General features: G+C 38.7%; 1 protein-coding gene across 1 annotated transcript in view; it reads left to right on the top strand.

Moving 5' to 3' along the window:
• The window catches only part of CCDC126 (coiled-coil domain containing 126), a 47,627-nt gene extending 32,414 nt beyond the window's left edge, over positions 1-15,213 (top strand). The window contains exon 3 of the mRNA XM_021689715.1: positions 14,928-15,213. Coding sequence (XP_021545390.1) covers positions 14,928-15,112 — 185 coding nt within the window. The 3' untranslated portion in view covers positions 15,113-15,213. The remainder of the gene's footprint in view (positions 1-14,927) is intronic.
• The last annotated feature ends 2,658 nt before the right edge of the window (positions 15,214-17,871 follow it).

A 17,871-nucleotide genomic window follows, 5' to 3' on the forward strand; every position in this document is an offset into this window, starting at 1 on the left:
CAATGCGGGGGCCCGATCCCAGGACGCTGGGATCATGACCTGAGCTGAAGGCAGATGCTTAACGACTGAGCCAGCCAGGCGCCCTGTAGTCTATCATTTTTATTGTTTAGTTTTATGCTTAAAATTTTTCCTCCAAAGCTTACACTCTAATATGGTGGGGCTTTTTTGTTTCTGTTTTTGTTCTTACATTTATGTCTGTAATGTAGTTGAAATTTCTGGTGCAAGCAGTAAGAGATGCAGGTTCCTTTTTCCAAATTAGGTAGCCAGTTAGTCCAGATTGATTATTTGAATTCCATCTTTTGCTCCATTAATTTGACATGGCAATGTAAGTTACAATAAAATGAGATTTTTACAAGTTCTGGAGTACTTGAACCTTTAGCCATCTCTAGAAACCATTTGCTTCTCATTGCTATACAAAAAAGCTAGTCAATTAAAAACATTTATTGAACGGTCTTCCTTTGAGCTATTTAACCTGTTTTTCCAGGTTGGGAAAATAAGCATAAGCTTTTTAAATTTTTTTTTTTAAATTTTTTTATTTTTTTATTTTTTTTTATTTGCGAGAGAGAGAATGAGAGACAGAGAGCATGAGAGGGAGGAGGGTCAGAGGGAGAAGCAGACTCCCTGCCGAGCAGGGAGCCTGATGCGGGACTCGATCCCGGGACTCCAGGATCATGACCTGAGCCGAAGGCAGTCGCTTAACCAACTGAGCCACCCAGGCGCCCAAGCATAAGCTTTTTTTAAAAAGATTTTATTTATTTGAGAGAGAGAGTGTGAGTGAGCACGAGTTGGGGGAGGGGCAGAGGGAGAAGGAGAGGGAGATGCAGAGTCTCTGCTGAGCAGGGAGCTGGACTCGGGGCCTGATCCCAGGACCCCAGGATCATGACCTGAGCCCAAGGCAGATGCTTAACCGACTGAGCCACCCAGCCACCCCTAACGTAATTTTTTTAAATGCTAGTCTTCAGTGGATTGTTACTGTTGCAAAGGTCATAGGCAGGTCAGTTCAGCTTTATAGATCACTGTCTGTAAATTTTGAGCAGTAACTTGTGCTTTATCTGTAACATAAACTCATTTCTACCTGCTTTATGTCTTTTTCTCAATGTTCTTAATCTTCTCTGATGTAATTTTGTTTCTTCCCATGTAACATCTCTTTTGGGTTCTAGGTTTTGCCTAGAACAATGAATTGGGGATACTGGCTCTGAGCTTCACAGTGACTGTTAAGAGGACACTTTGCAGTTGATGCATGGTTTCCTATACTGTTCCTGAATCTGTAGCAATACTAGTGTTTTATCAGTTCAGGCTTTTTCCCTCCAGAGACTGACCCTATTTTCTTTTAAGAGTTTTGGTTTTCCTGTCTGCCTGTGTGGCTAAACATTTTTAAAAGATGGACTTGAAAAATATTTTGGGAGAATTAGAGAACAATTTCATACTGATATTTAAATGCTTTTCTGCAAATAAGTTAACAAATAGTTCTTCCATATAAGTCTATAAAAAATTCCCTTTAGAAAGGGAGGTTAAGGGGCGCCTGGGTGGCTCAGTCGGTTAAGTGTCTGCCTTCAGCTCAGGTCATGATCCCAAATAAAATCTTAAAAAAAAAGAAAGAAATGGAGGTTAAATTTTCTTAATTGAATCAATTTTTCGAATATGTAAGCTATTATATAAGTAATGAATGGAAACAGTGCTATAAACATTTTCAGAAAACAAGCTGCTACAGAATCCTTTTTTTAAAGATTTTATTTGAGAGAGCAAGAAAGCATACAAATGGTGGTAGTGGGAGAGGGAGAGGGAGAAGCAGACTCTCCACTGAGTATGGAGCCTGATGCAGGGCTGGATCCCAGGACCTAGAGATGATGACCTGAGCTTAAGGTAGACGCTTAACTGACTGAGCCACCAAGGCACCCCTAGAGAATATCTTTTTTTTTTTTTTAATTTTATTTATTTACTTGACAGAGAGAGAGACAGTGAGAGAGGGAACACAAGCAGGGGGAGTGGAGGAGGGAGAAGCAGGCTTCCCGCCGAGCAGGGAGCCTGATGTGGGGGCTTGATCCCGGACCCCAGGATCATGACCTGAGCCGAAGGCAGACGCCCAGCGACCGAGCCACCAGGCACCCCTAGAGAATATCTTTTAAGGTTGAAGGAAACCAATTTTAAAAAATTCCCTAAATTAGGGACTTTGAGAAGATGGGGATCCCTCCTTTCCCTGTTCCTATGCTATCCATCTTTCCCTATTCCCATTTAAGTACAACTGAAAACTCTGGACATTTTTTTTTTTTTAAAGATTTTATTTATTTATCTGACAGAGAGATATAGTGACAGAGGGAACACAAGCAGGGGGAGTGGGAGAGGGAGAAGCAGGCTTCCCGCGGAGGAGGAAGCCCGATGCGGGGCTCGATCCCAGGATCCTGGGATCATGACCTGAGCCGAAGGCAGACGCTTAACGACTGAGCCACCCAGGTGCCCCAACTCTGGACATTTTATATAAAACAAGCATAAGGATCTAGAAGAGAAAAAGTCAGACTGGCTAGGGACCTCAGGATACAGTGGTATGACCCCAATTTTTTTTTTTTTTAAGATTTTATTTATTTATTAGAGCGACAGAGAGTGCAAGAGTGGGGGGGGAGGGGAAAGCAGGCTCCCCCCTGAGCAGAGAGTCCAATGCGGGGCTTGATCCCAGGACCCTGGGATCATGACCTGAGCCAAAGGCAGACACTTAACCAACTGAGCCACCCAGACACCCCTGTTTTGTTTTGTTTTAACCTCATATATTCCAGACTTAGAGCTGAAGAAGCCAGTAACCTCCCCAATAGAAACCTGTTCTTGTAGCCAAGAAAGGGCCAGCCTGACAAGACAGAAAACTTTTAGACAATAAGAATTCTCCAGCCAGACATCACAGGAAAATATTGTGGCTGCACCACTACCTGCATGATCAAAGGCCAAATGGGGAGCCTACATTTCCACCCTGGTGATACTATAATGAGGCATCCAACATCCCCCTCCCTCATGGTACCACTGGAGACCACATGGGGAGCCAGGACTTCCATGCCCACCTGGCCGTAGTGAGGTGCCCATCCCACACTCTCTGGGGTGATGTCAGAGGAGTCTTAATGGAGAGTCAGGACTTTCACTATTGCCCAGAGGTAAGGAGGCCATCCCCGCCACAGTATCAATGAAGAGTACTTGGGGACCTGGAACTCCTACCTCCATTCAGCAGTGATGAGGAGCTCACCACCCTCAGGGTGACAATGGAGGCTAAATGGGGAACTTAGACTTCTCCTTCCACCAGGCAGTAGTAAGGGGGCACCCCTCTGCCCTGCCACAGTAGTATCAGAAAACCATCTAATATAGGAGATTTAAATAAGATCCAGGATCTCATAAACTAATATGTAAGTGTCCAGGTTTCAAATAAAAATCACTTGTCATACCAAGAATTGGTTAAATCTCTTAACTGAATGAGAGAAGACAATCATTGGCAGGTGTTAGAATTATCTGAAAAAGATTTTAAAGCAGTCATTAAAAATGCTTCAATGAGGAATTAATGAACATAGAGCAAATGAAAAAATAGCCTCAACAAAGGAATAGAAAGTCTCAGGATAGGGGCGCCTGGGTGGCTCAGTGTTAAGCGTCTGCCTTCGGCTCAGGTCATGATCCCAGGGTCCTGGGATCGAGCCCCACGTCGGGCTCCCTGCTCTGCGGGAAGCCTGCTTCTCCCTCTCCCACTCCCCCTGCTTGTGTTCCTGCTCTCACTATGTCTCTCTCTGTCAAATAAATAAATAAATCTTTAAAAATAAAAAGAAAGTCTCAGGATATAAATAGAACGTATAAAGAAAAACCAAATGGAAGTTTTTGAACTGAAAAGTACAGTAATTGAAATAAAAAGCTCAGCAGATTGACTTAACAGAATGGAAATGAAAGAATCAGTGAACTGGAATATAGAACAATATAATTACCCAATCTGAACACGAGAAAAAATAGACTTGGAAAAAATCCCGAGATTTAGAAACCTGTGGGACTATAACAAAAGATGTAACATTTGTGTCATTGGAGTTTTGGAAGGAGGGGAGAATAAGGGCAGAGCTGGAAAAGTACTCAAAAAAATAATGGTTGCAAACTTCCTAAATTTGCTGAGACATAGACCTTAGATTTAAGAAGCTGAGTGAACCCTAAGTAGGGTAAGCCTCCTAAAATCCATGTCACGGTATATCATAATTAAGCTTCTGAAAACTTACAGAGCAACTAGAAAAAAAAATCTTAAATGCAATTGGAGGGAAAAAAAATGACACCTTCTAGTGGAAAAATAATTCAAATAACAGTGCATTTCTCATCAGAAACCACTGAGGCCTGAAGGAAGTGACAAAATATTCTTAAGGTGCTGAAAGGAAAGAACTAGCCATATAGAATTCTAGGGACTCCTGGCTGGCTCAGTCAGAAAACCATGAGACTCTTAATCTTAGGGTGGTGAGTTCGAGCCCCAGGTTGAGTGTAGAGATTACTTAAATAAATATTTAAAAAAATACAGAATTCGATACCCAGTGAAAATATCCTTTAGGAATGAAAGGGATATCAAAGACCTTCTCAGATGAAGGAAAAGATTAGCAGACCTACTCTAAGAGATGGCTAAAGGAAGTACTCTAAACAAAAAATAAAAGGAGGAACCTTGGAACTGTCAGGAAGGAAGACAGAACACAGCAAATAAAAATAAGGGTAGGGGTGCCTGGGTGGCTCAGTCGTTAAGTGTCTGCTTTCAGTTCAGGTCATGATCCCGGGGTCCTGGGATCGAGCCCCACATCGGGCTCCCTGCTCAGCGGGGAGCCTGCTTCTCCCTCTCCCACTCCCCCTGCTTGTGTTCCCTCTCTCGCTGTGTCTCTCTCTTTTATTAAATAAATAAAATCTTTAAAAAAAAAAAAAAGGGTAATTCAGTAGGTTTCTTCTTGAGTTTTCTTTCTTTCTTTTTTTTTTTTTTTAAAGATTTTATTTATTTATTTGAGAGAGAGAGAATGAGAGAGAGCACATGAGAGGGGGGAGGGTCAGAGGGAGAAGCAGGCTCCCCGCCGAGCAGGGAGCCCGATGCAGGACTCGATCCAGGGACTCCAGGATCATGACCTGAGCCAAAGGCAGTCGCCCAACCAACTGAGCCACCCAGGCGCCCTTCTTCTTGAGTTTTCTAAACTATGATGACTGAAGCCAAAATTATAACATGGATGTGATTCTAGATGTATATAAAGGAGATATTTAAGGCAATATAAATGGAATAGGGTAAAAGGATGGTATATTAGGGTTTTCCAGAGCAGAGAGAGAGATTGATGGACTTTAAGAAATTGGCTTATACAACTATGAGGGCTGGAAAGTCAACTGCAGGATAGGCTGATAGGCTGAAAATTCTGGCTGGAGTTGACATTACAGTCCTGAGTTTGAAGTCAGTCAGTCTGGAGGTTAGAATTCCTTCCTATTCCAGGAACCTCAATCTTCTTTCTTAAGGTCGTCAGCTGGTTGAATGAGGTCCACTCATATTATATTGAGAGGTGATGCGAATCACATCTTAAAAATGACTTAACAATAACATGTAGATTGGTGTATTGTCTATGCACTGTAGCCTAGCCAAGCTGACATAAATGAATCATTGATGGTAAAGAGAGGTGAAGCTTATGTATTTCACTCAAGTAAAATCATTGTGATAAATTATGTATATGATGTAATATCTAGAGCAACCACTAAAACTTTACAAAAAGATACATTCAGAAACACTACTGATAAACCAAAAAAAGAATTCTAAAAAATATTCCAAATAATCTACAAGAAAGCAGGAAAAAGAAAACAGGGAAGTTAAAAACAGAACAAATAAAACAAAAAATTAAATGGCAGACTTAAGTCCTAATATATAACAATTACATTAAATATAAATGTTCTTTTTTTTTTTTTAAAGATTTTTATTTATTTATTTGAGAGAGCATGAGAGCAAGAGAGATCATAGAGGGAGAGGGAGAAGCAGCCTCACCACTGAGCAGGGAGCCTGATGAGGGGCTCGATCCCAGGACCCTGAGATCATGACCTGAGCTGAAGGCAGATGCTTAACCGACTGAGCCACCCAGGCGCCCCTAAATATAAATATTCTAAATATACCAGTTAAAAGACATTGGCACACTGGATTAGGAAATGTGGCCCAAGTATGTGCTCTCTGCAAGAAACTCATTTCAAATTTAATAATATTGGCTGGCTGAAAGTAAAAGGATGGAAAAAGATATATCATGCAAACAATCAAAGGGAAGTAGGAGGGGTTCCATTAATATCAGATAAAGCAGACTTAGAGCAAAGAAAACTAGCAAAGTCAGAGAAGGACATTGTATAATCATAAAAGGGTCAAACCACCCAGAAGAAATAACAATCCTAATTTGTATCTACAAAGTGGTAGAATTAAAAGGAGAAATAGGTAAATCCACAATTACAATTGAGACCTTAAACACCCCGCTCTCAGGAACTGATAGAACTACTTAGAAAATCTGCAAAGATACAGAAGATCTGAAGAATACAATCTAACCAATGGGGTCTTATACATATAGAAGCTCCGTCAACAGCAGCAGAATATACTTGTTTTTTGAGTCCATCGAGTAGTTACCAAAATAGATCATATGGGCCATAAAACAAACCTCAATCCATTTACAATAATTAAAATTATACAGAGTGTGTTCTCTGACCACAATGAACTCAAACTAGAAATCAGTAACAGGGAAAATCTCCAAGTAATTGGAAACTAAACAACACATTTCTAAATCTGTGGATCAAAGAAGAAGTCTGAAGGGAAATTTAAAAAATAGTTTGAACTAAATGAAAATGAAAATACAATATAAAAATTGTGGGAGGCTCTGGGGTGCCTAGGTGGGTCAGTTGTTGAGCGTCTGCCTTAGGCTCGGGTCATGGTCCCAGATCCTGGGATCGAGCCCTGCATTGGGCTCCCTGCTCAGCGGGAGGCCTGCTTCTCCCTCTCCCACTCCCCCTGCTTGTGTTCCTGCTCTCACTGTCTCTCTGTCAAATAAATAAATAAAATCTTTAAAAAAATTGTGGGAGCTCTATAACTATTAGGGACATTTAATTTATAGCTTAAGAACTCCCCAAAAAGAAATCTCTAGGCCCAGATGGCTTCGCTAGGTAATTCTAACAGAGGTTTAAATAGGAATATCAATTCCACACAGTCAAGTAGGTATTACTATGAAAGGGTAACAGGGATTTTTGTGGTGATGGAAATATTCTGCATTTTGACTGTATTGATGTCAGTATTCTGGTTGTAATGTTGTATATAGTTTTAAAAGATGTTACTATTGGGGGAAACTGGGTAAAAGTGCAGGAATTTCTGTATTACTTCTTACAACTATATGTAAATCTACAATTATCTCAAAGTAAAAAAGTTATGTACCATTAAAAAGGCAAACTAAACCTATAAAATGAGTAGTTTTTATATCCTAAATATGTTAAAGGAAAGTTAATTTCAGAATTCCTGTTAGAAGTGATTTTGATGTGGCTATTTAAAATGTAGCTTATTTATGGTATATATCATTTAGTTAAGTTCATTTTCCAGCTTTTCTTTTCTCATTTAAGAAAAATTAGGCTTATTTTATGTCCCTTGGCATTTAATTTGTATTTATTTATTTATTTTAAAAGATTTTATTTATTTATTTGACAGAGAGAGAGAGCGAGCGAAAGCAGGAACACAAGCTGGGGGAGTGGGAGAAGGAGAAGCAGGCTTCCCGCAGAGCAGGGAGCCCGATGCGGGACTCGATCCCAGGACCCTGGGATCATGACCTGAGCCAAAGGCAGATGCTTAACGACTGAGCCACCCAGGTGCCCCTTAATTTGTATTTAAAATTTGACAGGAACATACCTGGATCCATTCATGAGGTCTAAACAGTGTGTCTTGCACTCTGAAGTAAAGAAGTAATAAAATTTTCATTGAATGACACAATTTATTCAGTACTCAGTGGGAGAAGGTGGCAGTATTAGAAAAGTAAAAGATTAAACAATGTACATTTAATTGTAGAGTTTATGAGGTTTTTGAAACCACTTTTACCTAACAGTGCTGTCTTTGTTCAATTTCAATTAGTTCATGTTTCTTAGGAAGCAGTCTTTTTTTTTTGCTAGTAGCTTCATAATAAACTTTATAGTAGGTAATTCACTTTGATAATTAACAAGTGACTTCTAAGCTTGCTTTCTTGTACCATTAAGCTGATGTTACTGGTGGTAAAAGATCAATTTGAATTGGAAAAATATATATATATATTTAAAGATTTTATTTATTTATTTGACAGAGAGAGAGAGCGAGAGCAGGAACACAAGCAGGGGGAGTGGGAGAGGGAGAAGCAGACTCCCCGCTGAGCAGGGAGCCCGATGCAGGGCTTGATCCCAGGACCCTGGGATCATGACCTGAGCCGAAGGCAGATGCCTAATGACTGAGCCACCCAGGCACCCCTGAATTTGAAAAATATTAATAAAGGCAAAGTTTTTGACTTATATGATATATTACTTTCATTTTCATTAGTCATTTTGAATTTTACTACATTTTATTCCTTTTTTTTGTGTACACACATGGTTATCTTTATTTATATCTGCCTCTCTTCTATATAACAGATTTGAGGCAGCTCATAAGAATACCAACAGCAAAACCTACTGAGATATAAATAAGAGATAAATCAAAGCGGAGAGACATAAGTATGGGGTTCATGAAGCCATGTATACTTGCTGTTTGTGCTGGTCCTGTGCCTGGTTGCCTTCAGATTTGTTACTTACGTTTTCTCTCTTTTGTTTTGTATCTCAAGGGAGGTGATTTGAGTAGGTAGTGTTGCCCAGGTTCCCAAATCAGCGAGCTTCTGCCTGGATTCAGCCAATGGAGGGCATGGGCAGGAGTTTGGAAAGTAGGAGGAAGGGAAAGGCTAGGGTATTTTTCTCGCTCCCTGTCTGCCTCCCTTACTGCCTCCCTCTCTTTACTAGCTCCAGCTTCTCCTAGACTGCCTGCCTTGGCTTTGTTTTCCACTGGGTGGCCTGGGGCTTGGGCTCTGGTTTCCTCGCTGCTTTCTCCCTCTGTTCCATAGGCCTTGGTATGATAGTGGCTTCCTGCTGTGCCTCACAATTCCTGATTATGTTTAGTGTAGTTAAAATCTTTTTATATGCAGTATTTTTAGTATATTTAATAGCATTATATTCTCCTTTTGGTTTTTGTGTACAGTGAAATAATTGGGCTAGGTGTAATTTTGATGGTATTTATGTCTTTGTTATAGCTCATTTTTTTCTTTCTTTCCTTCCCCCCCCCCTTAAACTATTTGATTTCTTCTTCCAGAATAGGGAAGCTTAAAGCAGATATAGAACAGTCTTAAAGGGCTTTATTTCCAGGGCACCTGTGTGCCTCATTTGGTTAAGCATCTGACTTCCAGGTCATGATCTTGGGGTCCTGGGATCGAGTCCCACATAGGGCTTCATGCTCAGTGGGGAGTCTGCATCTCCGTTGCCCTCTGCCCCTCCCCTGCCTGTGCTCTCTCTCTCTCTCTAATAAATAAATAAAATATTTTTTTTAAAAAGGGTTTTATTTCCTAAATCTGGTCCTTTACATCAATCTCAACAATGATATCACCTACCAAACACGAGTCAGACATTCAGCAAATGTTTATTTCAAACATTTGTTGAGTGTCCACTGTGTGATAAGTATCAAAATCGTGACCTGAGAGTAAAAGGATGGCTATGATACTGCTTTCAGGTAGCTTTTAGGGGTCCTGAAAAGGGGCAGGAAAGGAGTTATTAATAAGCCAGCACCTTCAATGATAGGGCTTTATGGATAAGTACTGTGGACTCCCATATAATATAAACATGTAATTCCCGTAAATATGTAATCCCATCAGATGTAAACATAAAATTATATTGTGAATTTAGAGAAAGGGAATTTTGGTATATTCAAAAGAATCCCAGGTTCAGGAAACAGTAGTTTTATTTTTGTCAACTAACTGATTTTATAGCATGGAGCAAAATGGTTGAAATCTGAGTTTTTTGTAATGTTTTATTAAAACAGTTGATTTTAGGGGTGCCTCGGTGGCTCAGCCGGTTAAGCCTCTGACTCTTGATTTCAGCTCAGGCTATGATCTTAGGGTTGTGAGATTGAGCCCTGTGTTGGGCTCTGTGCTGCGTGTGGAGCGTGCTTGAGATTCTCTTTCCCTTTGACCCTCCCCACTTCACCTGCACGCACCTGTGCACTCTCTCTCTCCTTCTCTCTCTCAAAAAACGGCCCCAGTTGATTTTAGAATATTTGGAAGGGTTCATTTAACAATTTAGGACATTATTGAAGTAAAATTACCAAATAGTTGTTTTGCATACGTTTTACCTTTAGCTTTGTTATTAAGCCTTAATTCTAATCAATGATTAGGCTGTACCTTTGTAATTCAGGTCACACCTCAGCTTGGTGTCAAACATCCTGGGGCTTTAGCTTCATTTTATATTAACAGGCTGATAGACAACCCCCACCCCCACCCCAGGCTATTCTATCTAGACCTTTCTGGCCTATGTTGCTACCTCTTCAAATATACAGGAGGTAACCCCCAGGGAAAACAGATCCTTTAGTCTTGTTGCTGAAAGATTTTTTAAAAAATATTTAATTCTCTCCTATTTACCTAATACTATTGTAACTCTTGATTGGAAGATCTTAATAAAGAAATGTCTCTTCTTCCTGATCTTTTATTTTGTAAATTTTCAATCTACAGAAAATTAGGGCAAATTGTATAATAAACATCCTATATCTTTCATCTGTACTCACCATTTGCTAAAAACTTTTCTGCATTTGTTTTTATCTTTCCTTCTCTATACAAATGTATATGCTCTTTGGGGTACAGTTTGACATTTCATCCCTAAATGCTTCTTGTCACAGGATTTTTTTTATACTTTTTTTTTCTTATACATTTCCACCAAATTAGAATATGTAAGTTCTCATGATGAATGATGCCAGAAGATACACTTCTTGGAAAGTCTCATTCTTCCATGCTTTAGACTTCCTCCAAATAGAGTTTTCACGTCACTTTATATTACATTGATTTCTTGTTTTGTTTTTAATAAGTGTTTTCTAATTTTTTGTTTTATTTTGTACTAAGCATTTTCTTATCACCCTCTACCACCACCCACCACCGCTACTCTCACTGCTCCTTTTGGATATTTTTTCACTTTTTAAACATTATGATAAATATAACATTAAATTTGACATTTTAATCATTTTTAAAGTATATAGTTCAGTGGTGTTAATTATAGTCTCAGTGTTGTACAACCATTACTATTAACTTTATAAAACTTGCATCACTCTAAACATGAAACTAACCATTAAGCAAGAACTTGCCATTTCACCATTTCCCTGGCCTTTGGTAACCTCTAATCTACTTTCTGTCTTTATGAATTTGTCTGTTCTAGGTAGTTCACGTAAGTGGAACCATATATTTGTCCCTTTTTTGGTGTGGCTTATTTCACTTTGTGTAATGTATTTAAATCCATCCATGTTGTAGCATGTCTCAGAACATCATGCCTTTTGGAGCACTTGAGTGGCTCAGTTAGTTAAGCGTCTGACTCTAGATTTTGGCTTAGGTCATGATCTCAGGGTCGTGAAATGGAGCCCTGCATGGGGCTCTAAGCTGGGTGTGGAGCCTGCTTAAAATTCTCTCTCCCTCTTCCCCTCCCCCCATCTAAAAAAGAGAGAACATCTTCCACTAAATAATGTTCCATTGCATGCATATACCACATTTTGTCAATCTCTTCATCTATTGGTGGACACTTGGGTTGTTTCCACCTTTGGGCTATTGTGAATATTGGTGTACCAGTATCTCTGAGTCTCTTTTCAATTTGGGGAAATGTATACAAACCTAGGAGTGGAATTCCAGGGTCATGTGGTAGTTTTATGTTTAGCTTTTTGAGGAACTGCCAAACTGTTTTCTACAGTGGTTGCACCATTGTATATTCACACCAGCAGTGTATGAGAGTTAGTTTCTCCATATCTTACCAATGCTTATTTTCTTCTAAAAATTTTTTGTTGTTGTTGAAGCATAATTAACAGTGTTATTATATTAGTTTCAGGTGTATCAAGATAAGTGTACTCTTAATCCTCTTTTATCTGTTTTACCCATCTCCCCTACACACCACCCCTTTGGCAACCACCAGTTCTCTGAATTTGCAAATCTGTTTTTTTTGGTCTCTTTTTTTCTTTGTTCATTTGTTTTGTTTCTTAAATTCTACATATGAATGAAATCAGACGGTATTTGTGTTTTTCTGTCTGACTTATTTCACTTAGCATTATATTCTCTATCTCCATCCACGTCGTTGCAGATGGCAAGATTTCATTCTTCTTATGGCTGAGTAATATTCCATTGTATATATAATACATCTTCTTTACCCATTCATCTATGGATGGACACTTGGGTTGCTTCCGTATCTTGGCTATTGTAAATAATGCTGCAGTAAACATAGGGGTGCTTGTATCTTTTCAAATTAATGTTTTTGTTTTCTTTGGATAAATACCCAGTAGTGGAATTAACTGAATTATATGGTAATTCTATTTTTAATGGTTTGAGGAACCTCCATACTATTTTCCACAGTGGCTGCACCAATTTGCATTCCCACTAATAGTGTATGAGGGTTCCTTTTTCTCCACTTCCTTGCTAACACTTGTTATTTCTTGCTTTGATTTTAGCTGTTCTGACGGTGTAAGGTGATATCTCATTGTGGGTTTTTTTTTTAAATTTAAATTTAAAAATTTTTAAAGATTTTATTTATTTGAGGGAATGAGAGAGAGAGAGAGCATGAGCAGTGGGGAGAGGGAGAAGCAGGCTCCCCGCTGAGCAGGGATCCCGATGCGGGTCTCTATCCCAGGACCCCTGGATCATGACCTGAGCTGAAGGCAGATGCTTAACCGACTGAGCCACCCAGGCGCCCCTCATTGTGGTTTTGATTTGCATTCATTTCCTGATGATAAGTGATGTTGAGCATCTTTTCATGTATCTTTTGGCCATCTGTATGTGTTCTTTGGAAAAATGTCTATAATGGTCCTCTGCCCATTTTTAATCATATTATTATTTTTTTGGTGTTGAGTTGTACAAGTTCTTTATATATTTTGGATATTCACCCCTTTTCAGATACATAATTTGCACATATCTTCTCCCATTCAGTAGGTTGCCTTTTTTGTTTTGTTGATGGATTCCTTGCCTGTGCAAAAGCTTTTTATTTTGGTGTAGTCCCATTACTTTAATTTTGCTTTTGTTTCCCTTGCCAGAGAAGACCTATCTAGAAAAATGTTTCTATGGCCAATGTCAAAAAAGTACTGCTTATGTTTTCTTGTAGGAATTTAGGTCTCACATTTAGGTTTTAATCCATGTTGAGTTTATTTTTGTGTATGATGTTAGAAAATGGTTCAATTTCATTCTTTTGCATGAAGCTGTCCAGTTTTCCCAGCAGCATTTGTTGAAGACACTGTCTTTTTCCTATTGTGTATTCTTGCCTACTTTGTCGTGGATTAATTGACCATATAAGCACAGGTTTATTTCTGGAGTCTATCTTTTCCACTGAGCTGTGTTTCTATTTTTGTTCCAGTACTGTACTGTTTTTCCCTTTCTTTGATTATAGCCATCCTGGTAGGTTGAAGTGGTATCTCATTGTGATGTTGGGCATCTTTTCTTGCGCTTACTACTGATTTGCGTATCTTATTTGGGGAAATGTCTATTCAAGTCCTTTGCTCATTTAAAAACTTGGGTCCAGGGCGCCTGGGTGGCTCAGTTGGTTAAGCGACTGCCTTCGGCTCAGGTCATGATCCTGGAGTCCCGGGATCGAGTCCCGCATCGGGCTTCCTGCTCGGCGGGGAGTCTGCTTCGTCCTCTGACCCTGTCCCCTCTCAGGTGTTCTCTCTCTCTCATTCTCTCTCTCTCAAATAAATAAATAAAATCTTTAAAAAAAAAAAACAACTTGGGTCCTTTTGTTGTTCAAGGGTTTTTTAGATGTTTTTGAGATTAAACCCTTGTCAGATACATGATTTGCAAATAGTGTCTTCCATTCTGCTTGTTATTTCACTTTCTGGATAATGTTCTTAGATGCCCAAAAGTTTTAAATTTTGATGAAATCCAATTTATGTTTTTTATTTTGCTTGTGCTTTTTCTGATCTCTTTGTAACGGAACCATCAGCAAACTTATCAATTGTTGTTAGATGTTTGTTAGAGCTAGAGTTGCTTTTTTGGTTCGGGATCAGCAAAAAATCACAGTATTAGTTGCCATTTACTGAGCACCTCATATATACTAGGTACCTTGGGGAAGCTTGGAAAAATAATTCTAAGGAAGAGTCATAATTTCATTCTTTCCAGGTAAATCCTATTGAAACCCCTTAACCTCTCAAAGAGGTATAAACTTCCCCGTCATTCTGGAAGAAATTTAAGCCAGTACCACGGCTAGTATCTCTGTTGCACTAATCCGTTTCCTGGCATCTGCCCCGAATCCTAGGCTCCGCCACTCACACACACACTTCAGCTTCTGGAGGATCCAGGTTTCTTGTTTCAGCATTTCATTGAATTTCTTACTTAGCTCACCTGGTTTTTTACCTTACCTGCCTTGCCCACAGTCATCTTTACAAACTGCTTAAGAAACTCAAGGTAAATGGGGTTCCTTACAGAGGGAATACAGTTTTGAACCAGACTTTAAATGTGTTTTATTGCACTAGAAAAGCGAGTTTCACATTTATAACTCTGAAATTCCTTTAGGAAGCTCTGTATGTGATGCTATTGATTAAAATAATTAGGTTTTTCCAATGCGTAGTGTGAGTGCCTTGTCTCTAGTATACTTTCTCTCGGATGCCTTAGTAATGTTTCAGTTCCCCCCCAAACTAGGAAAATACAAATATGAAGTGTTCTATCAGTGTTTAATACAGTGTATTCTGATTTCTTCCCTAGCGGATCTAAAAAGAACAATTGCTGTCCTTTTAGATGACATTTTACAACGTTTGGTAAAGCTGGAGAACAAGGTCGACTATATTGTTGTGAACGGCTCGGCAACCAACACTACCAATGGCACTAGTGGGAACCTGGTGCCAGTCACCACAAATAAGAGGATAAATGCATCAGGCAGCATTAGATAGCAGTCGAAGATCAGCTGCGCTGCTACATCCCCACCGTGGATTATATCCTATGGCAGAAAGCTTTTCAGTTGCTGGCTAGGATAGAATGATACTGTACAATAAAAGCCCCACGCATTTCTGAGGAATATGCTGGGTTCACAGAACTCTTAATTCTGTACATAAATTTTAAAAGTTATTAGTTTGCTTTCAGGCAAGTCTCCTCAATGCTGTACTATATCCTTAAAGGGAATTTGGTAACATGGTTGGTGTAGTAAGCCGGTAGGTGATCTTTGTATAAATCTTTTGTGTTTGAGATCAAGGTGAAACAAAAACACTGAAAGACATGGGTTCATTTCTATAAAATATTTATTTAAATATATCACATGTTTTTTAGACAAGTGGAGAATATTGTCATTGAATCATTTTGTCATTTGTTCTCAGTAGGCTTAACTGTTACACTAATAGTATTAGAAAATGTGCTTACTGCCAGTACTATATTTTGTTACTCAGATTATGAGCAGAGAAAGGAAGTATAATGTTGAAATAAGGTTTTGAAATCATGACCCAAAGAATGTCTTCATTTGCACTATCCTTCAGAATAACTGGAGGTTAATTATTGTATATTTTGAAAAATTACATTTGTGAGGGTATAATCTTGAAATGGTTGATGGCCGCTGTCCGTAACCTATTCTAAACATTGAGACAATTAAGTAACATAAAAAGAGTAATCTCTAATCTCATACATAACATTTTCTTACATATATCCTGAAGAATAGAAGATATTTTTATGATGAGATTAAAAATAAGTAAAGTATTAATTCATGATTTTTCACATACGTGAATATTAATTTTAAAAGTTTAATCCTTTGAGTGTCTTTGTTCTGTGGAAAGCACATTATTTCCTTATTTGGATAATTTTTGCTTTTGTTATGTTGGCAGTGGAGGGGAGACTGAAATATTTGTGAGACTGGGATGCTTAAGGTCTTTAGCCAGGTGTATATAATAAAGGTATTTGTGCTGCATTAAAGTGCTTGGAAATGTTGGCATTATATAAGAGTGCCTGGCTTTATGAAATTGTGGATTTGTGTAACAGATACATTAGGTATTCATTTTATATAATGACCACTTAAAAACAATTAAGAGCATTTAAAATATAATTTAAGTTATGAAGATTGATTCTCTTTTCAGGAAAACAGCTATTGTATATAGCACAAGAGATCCTAATCTTGGATAATTCTAGGATAGAGCAAAGTACACCTTTATTTAAATTTCCTTTGTAGCAAATTTAATTGCCGTATGGTGCCCTATATTTCATAGTATTTATTCTCTATAATAACTGCTTAAGTGCAGGTAGCTTCTCGATTTAGGCTATATTGAATTTAGTTTTGGATATTGTATTGTTTGTTATTATAATATGCTACCACACATAGTAGCAATAATTATAATGCTTTATTAAAATAAGTATGAGAAAATATTATTTCATGAAAGGTAGCTTTCTAAACTCTTTTCTGTATACTCTATCTTTATGTGAAGAAATTAATTCTATACCATTGCCAGATGAAGTTTGGGATAATTGTTCAGTCTTATTAGATGTGGACATTTTTGTTTTTCATTTTTGTTTTCAGGGATGCAATAAAATATATTATTTGTACTTACCAAGTGTTATAAATTTTTTTCTTTAATGGTGGTTGTACATTTAGTAAGTGGTAAATGATTGAAAGGAATCTTAGATAATTTTGGGTTTTGTTCTATCAACTGCAGATAACTTTTTCGAAAGAACACAATGAAGGGGCACCTGGGTGGCTCAGTCAGTTAGGCGGCCGACTCTTGGTTTTGGCTTGGGTCATGATCTCGGGGTCCTGGGATCTTCAGGGTAGTGAGATTGGGCCCCTCCCACTCGTGCTCTCTTTCTCTCTAAAATAAATAAGTAAATCTTTAAAAAATAAAAACTCAACAGTAAACTTCAACTTGAGGGTACAAACCTAGGAACCACCTCCGACCATAATCCCCAGACTTGGTCCCATCAGTTCCTGAACTCAGACTCTCCTATCATGAACAAGGCAATTTTGCATTTTTTTAAAAAAAGATTTATTTATGTATTTGAGGAGGGAAGGTGCAGAGGGAGGGGGAGAGAGTGAACCCTCAAGCTGACGCCCCACTGGCCGTGGAGGCTGATGTGGGGCATGATCTCAGAACAAGGGTCAGATACTTAACCTACTAAGCCACCCAGGTGCCCCTACTGTTGAGCTTTTAAAAGTCATTCCATAGTATTTCTATTTTCAGGTAATCTTAATCAGGACATCAGCATAGAGGGCATCACTAAACATACTAAAAACTTTCAAATTTATTTCAGAGTTCCTTTGGGTTATTTCAGAATATCTTTAAGCAGTATACTGGCAAAAGAAGTAATTTAAACATTATTTCACATAGTTAATGGTAACTTGGGTCTCATTTGTCTTCAAGAAATACTTAGGACCTTGACTGTGGAGTTAGGTAGACTACAGAGGCTCATGTCTGCCTTTTTCTTTTTTTTTTTTTAAAGATTTATTTATTTGAGAGAGAAGCATGCGCACGTGGGGAGAGGGAGGTGCTGACAGAGAGGGAGAGAGCATCCCAAGCAGGCTCCACCCTAAGCACGAGCCCAATGTGGGTATCAATCTCACCACCCTGAGATAATGACCTGAGCCTAAGCCAATGGACTGCGCCACCTAGGCGCCCCTCAGGTCAGCCTTTCTAGTGACACCATGTTCTTCCTTCTTTTGGATTTATAGAATCTGCCT

Source organism: Neomonachus schauinslandi, chromosome 12, assembly GCF_002201575.2.
Source record: "Neomonachus schauinslandi chromosome 12, ASM220157v2, whole genome shotgun sequence".
Classification (NCBI taxonomy): Eukaryota; Metazoa; Chordata; class Mammalia; order Carnivora; family Phocidae; genus Neomonachus; species Neomonachus schauinslandi.